At 47.2% G+C, this 5,386-nt stretch overlaps 1 protein-coding gene across 1 annotated transcript in view; it reads left to right on the forward strand.

Moving 5' to 3' along the window:
- LOC143287471 (uncharacterized) overlaps positions 1–4,820 on the forward strand; it is a 6,213-nt gene extending 1,393 nt beyond the window's left edge. The window contains exon 2 of the mRNA XM_076595480.1: positions 82–4,820. Within this exon, the coding sequence (XP_076451595.1) occupies positions 124–1,179 (1,056 nt within the window). The 5' untranslated portion in view covers positions 82–123 and the 3' untranslated portion in view covers positions 1,180–4,820. The remainder of the gene's footprint in view (positions 1–81) is intronic.
- The last annotated feature ends 566 nt before the right edge of the window (positions 4,821–5,386 follow it).

A 5,386-nucleotide genomic window follows, 5' to 3' on the forward strand; every position in this document is an offset into this window, starting at 1 on the left:
AGAAGTAACCATGTAAAAAAAAAAAAAAAATCCTGATAATGATCTTCAGTATCACCGAATGGTTTCGATGCTGTGCCACAGGAGAACGAACAGCTGAACCAGGAGAAATGCGAGCTGGTGGCCATGGTGCAGAAGCTCCAAGAGAACATCTACGGCGCCGTCAAAGCGAACGAGCTTCTCCGCAAGAACAACGAGTGCCTGAAGCGCTGGATAGGCAAGCGATCCCTTGAACTGGGCCTGACGAAACACATCCCGTCCGACGGTCAGAAGAAAGTTAGCCCCGCTGAAGCAGCGGCCGACGACATGCCCCACTCTCTCCTGACCAGGGGCAGTCCTCCTCCTCCTCCTCACAACGCAGACAGCGGCATCGGCACCACCAGGGGAGGCGAGGTCACGACGGATCAGAGGAGGCCCAAAGCCGGCAGCCCCCCGCCACGCGAACAGACCGCCGACCGCCCTCAGCTTTTGCCACAGTCCGCGCTGCAAAGCCCTTGGGTCGTTGACAGTGTTGTCAGGGAGGAGACAAAGACCCCAGAAAGGGTCAAGGACACACTGACCCCAGAAAGGGTCAAGGAGACACCGAACCCAGAAAGGGTCAAGGACAAACCGACCCCAGAAAGGGTCAATGAGGCACGCGCGCCGACCCCAGACCAGTTCATCCTCTCCCCTCAGCGCACAGCAGCCCAGCTGGCGGGGACCCAGCCCGTGGTGATGGCCAGCGGGCCGCCCGTCGTCTACGTGCCCAAGGACGCCATCATCGTCGTGCAGGGGGACAGCCGGACGGGGGGCACAGTGAGGGCGGGGACCCTGGACCCTCGCCTGCTGGTCAGTCCCCAGCCGGCGGCAGGCCCTCCCGAGGTTCTGAAGGCAGACATGCCCGGGACCCTCAGCGGCAGCAGCAGTAGCAGCAGCGCCCTTCTTCACGGAGACGTGAAGAACCACCGGGCGGCATCTCCTGGCCGTGGAGAGGAGACCACAGCCGCAAACCCCCACAGGAATGAAGGCGTCGCAAGCATGGACCCCGCCACCGTCACGGCGATCCAGTCCTTGCTGAAGCTGGGCTACAGCATCAAGGTGCCAGACGCCGCCCTCCAGGTAAGACGACTCCCAGCAGAACAGCACAGGACGGAGCCGTCACCCACGGCCGTGCAGCTCCGGAGGTCATCACAGTCCCCGTGACCGCGCCGGAACCTGTCGCCGGCGTCGCGGGCGCCACTAGTGACGGCATGGAGGCCAGCAATGGCTGCTATGTTGTCGACCATGCGAGGGGTGCTGTCCACTGGCTGCCTGCTCTTGTCACGAAGACTTGAACACTGACTGTGGTTGACGCGTGATAAGCCAGCAGCATCAGTGTGTGTGTGTGTGTGTGTGTGTGTGTGTGTGTGTGTGTGTGTGTGTGTGTGTGTGTGTGTGTGTGTGTGTGTGTGTGTGTGTGAAGTTGTTTTTTTGGGTGTTTTTTTTTTGTTTGTTTGCGAGATCAGACATGCTGCTTTTCAGTTGAACAGTAACTGGCAAAAGAAAACCTGTTCTTTGTTTGGAATGATTTTTTTTGTGTGTGTGCACCTTTGGATTGATAATACCTTTGTTTGTTTTTTAGTATTCCGACAATTTCTTTGGCGTGTGTCAAAACTTGATTTGCTTTACAGGTAAACTATCAAATCGGAGGATTTAATGGAGTTATGATTTTTTTCTTCTCATGCCATGGGGTTTCGGTTTATTTGTTTCCTATTCATTTGGTTTTCGGAGTGACCAGGCCCAGTAAAGTTGCAAACTTGGAAAATGCATAAATCTGAATAACTTAACCCTTTCACCGACAGTCAATTTAGAGTACAAAATTCCCTTGTGGTATAAACACGAAAAAGACAGTGGCTAAGAATAGCTGGGGATTCCCCCTGCGATGTTTTGAAAATATGGCCTATCCTACCACCGAACATTAAGAGCAGTAGGTTCATGGATAACAGACCAATGAATGGTCACCTTTCAGTGACATGGGTCCTCTACCACGCCTATGCATAAATGCGAGCTTGGCGATGAAAGGGTTAATTTACTGGAGCTATGTTTTTTTTTCTTCTTATACCATGGGCTTTGGGTTTATGTGTTTTTTTTGTTTTCAGAGATGGAAACATGCCCAGCCTTTTGGTGTAGGGTTCAACTGGACTAGGCCCAGTAAAGTTGTAATCTCTGTTTTTTTCCATGTCAGGAAAATGAGGAAGCCTGAGCAACTCCATACTGAACAAATTTGTATTTAGTTAGTTAGGTTTAATTTCAAGCGTACGTAAGTAAAATCATTGTATTTATACAGAAGGGAAAACCCTAGTTACAGGGGACCACACTTTAGTCACAGGCTGTGGTTGTGTGTTCAGCGATGGGTACACGCCACAGGTTCTTTGGTGTAAGAGAATGAATCAGATCAGGCCCGGTAAACTTCACGATTTTCTGCTGCCATGTATAGGTGCAGCTCAAAAGTGAAATCTGTGTAAAGAAACGGACGCCAACATGACACAAGCTATCTGGTGGGTTCACTGCCATTGCCCCCCACCCTCTCCTTCTTCTTCTTCTTTCCCTTGACTACCGCCTTCATCATTGTGAAGATCCTGTAGACTATAAGGGGGGGTTGCATTACCATGACTATGACTCTGTTATATAACAGTTACAACTGTACTCCGTGAAACTTATATTGATGTGTCATTATCACAATCGTTGTACATATGTTGTGGAAGTTTTACATATAAAAACAGTCTAAAAGTTTTGTCGCATGAATGGGACTGTGATGATAGCTGATGTTAGCTTATGCTGTCTTCGCATTGATTACACTAAAGGTTTCACAATGAGATCAAACATAAAGTGATATGAATGTGACAGCGATATTAGTTGACGTTAGCTGATGCTATTTTTCCTATAGACAGGATGTGATGTCATATTTAAGGATTTGAGCGTCCTCTGTTTTTTCTGTTCATGTCACTGGTTTTGGTTTTCGGAAACGGAAACAGTCTGCCTTTACTTGGTGACAAGCGAATTCAGTGCTGGTGCAGTGAATCACATGATGGTCATATAATGTCAGTCATGCAGCAAGCAGCAGCAATTCATACAACAACATGTCAGTGTTAGGCTACAGATTATCCTAAATTATACATAGAGTGTATCACTGTTTAATGATGCAATAATTCGTGCATTAGTTAACGTATGAGATCGAACTTATTGGAACTCAGGACGTTTTCGTTCAACACGTGGCTGCTGCTTGACCCAGATTTGTCTTTGTACTGCTAGAGACAGACCCAGTATTTCATGCACCTGATAAGCTACTTCAAGTTGTTGTTTTTTTCAGTTCCCTGAGAAGCGAGATCATCAAGTGAATGTAACAACGCAACCAAAAAATGTAAAATTTACAAAAAAAACCAATACATTTTATGGGATAACATTAACTTTTAAACGTGACAAAATGAATGTTTTAGGGACAACATAATGCCTGGGGTATTCCACAGCTCTGCTTCAGACTCACTGCCATTGCCTCCTGGTCTGCTCAGAGATGGGGATATCAGTTCTGGGGGGCAGTGTTCAGAGAGCAGAAGCAGGGTTGGTTTGGTGAACCAGCCCCCCCCCCCCCCCCCCCCCCCAACCCCCCTGCCCCCAGCTAAAACAAGAGCTTCGTAACACTTTGAATAGAAGTTCATAAGGTCTGCTTTTTCGATTTTCGCGATACTTATGGAATTGTTTTTCTTGATCTCTTTTTGTGGTCTTGGTTGTGTTGCCGGCGACGGTGTCAACAACTTCTGACTACTAGAGAAGAACCAAGGAAAACATGTCAACAAAATCTTTGACTTTTAGCCATCTCCTTTACTTTATTTACTAACCAATTTATTTGTTTTCAAATATGTGATGATCTGTAAGTAAGGAAATAAACAAAGAAAGAGTTGTTCTGTCCTGACCTTGAGAGACAAGAGAGATAGATAGGGAATAAGTTTCAGTTTCAGTAGCTCAAGGAGGCGTCACTGCGTTCGGACAAATCCATATACGCTACACCACATCTGCCAAGCAGATGCCTGACCAGCAGCGTAACCCAACGCGCTTAAAGATAGGGATTATGAGCAGTATGACTAAAAGAAAAAGGAAACAAGGGGTGTGGGGGGTGGGGGTGTGCGTGGTTCGTCCGCCGGGATCGACGAGGACCATCTAGTCATCCTGGGGGTGGGTGGGTTGGGCTCTGTGGGTGCGCAGATGACTGGTCAGGCCAATTCGCGCCCGGAAGGTTCTGACGCAGTGTGGACAGGGGTGGGGGGGTGGGGGTGGGGGTTGGGGGGGGACCAGCTATGATGCAACCTTGACCGTTACAGCCTTGGCGGATGTGGAAACATTTCTTACGGTCGGTTTCATGGATGGTCACCCCCCAGAACTACAAGAAACAGTATGTTTTTATGAATGAATAAATCAAACTGTATTCTGTTGCATTACTCTTCGGTCAAAACATGTTTCTCTCAGTTATTTATTTATTTTTTTTTTGGCGCTGCCCTCTCGACATAGAAAACGTGTCGTTACAGTGCGCTGACAAACCGTTTTTTTTACTTGTCTTTTTCCCTGCCTGCAAGTCGTATTTTTTGGTTTACTAATCACAATAGATTTTTCTGCAGAATTTTCTACATATATAATTGTACATTTTCAACAAAGTGTGACCAAAATCATTTCCCTTCCTTTCTCATGCCTGCAAGTGTATTTGGTTTACTAATCAAAGTGGATTTTTCTACAGAATTTTCTATGGATATAATTGTAAATTTCAACTAGGTTTAAACAAAAGCAATTCCTTGTATTGGCCGTGCCCATGTTTACCTGAGGGCAGTGGCCATGTTTACCTGAGGGCAGTGGCATGTCATGTCTGGTGGAGACACTGGATTGTAGTGACAGTGCACTTGGGTGGCAGGGGGCACTGGCTTCACGTTCTCCTGATTTGGCTTCACGTTCTTTGGCTTCACGTTCTCCTGATTTGGCTTCACGTTCTCCTGATTTGGCTTCACGTTCTTTGGCTTCACGTTCTCCTGATTTGGCTTCACATTCTTTGGCTTCACGTTCTCCTGATTTGGCTTCACGTTCTTTGGCTTCACGTTTTCCTGATTTGGCTTCACGTTTTCCTGATTTGGCTTCACGTTCTCCTGATTTGGCTTCACGTTCTCCTGTCCTTGTGAGGCTTTACGACCTTTACTCAAGGAGGCGTAACCGCTATCGGACAAATCCATATACGCTACACCACATCTGCAAAGCAGATGCCATACGTATGTGTGTATATGTGTATGATTCCTAAAAAAAAACCGACGTTGTGGCAGGGTAGTTGGAGGATGTGTGTATACAAGCACACACATGATATGTATGTGTGCATAATTTTTAAGGGTATGATTCA

The sequence above is a fragment of the Babylonia areolata genome, chromosome 11 (genome assembly GCF_041734735.1).
Source record: "Babylonia areolata isolate BAREFJ2019XMU chromosome 11, ASM4173473v1, whole genome shotgun sequence".
Classification (NCBI taxonomy): domain Eukaryota; kingdom Metazoa; phylum Mollusca; class Gastropoda; order Neogastropoda; family Buccinidae; genus Babylonia; species Babylonia areolata.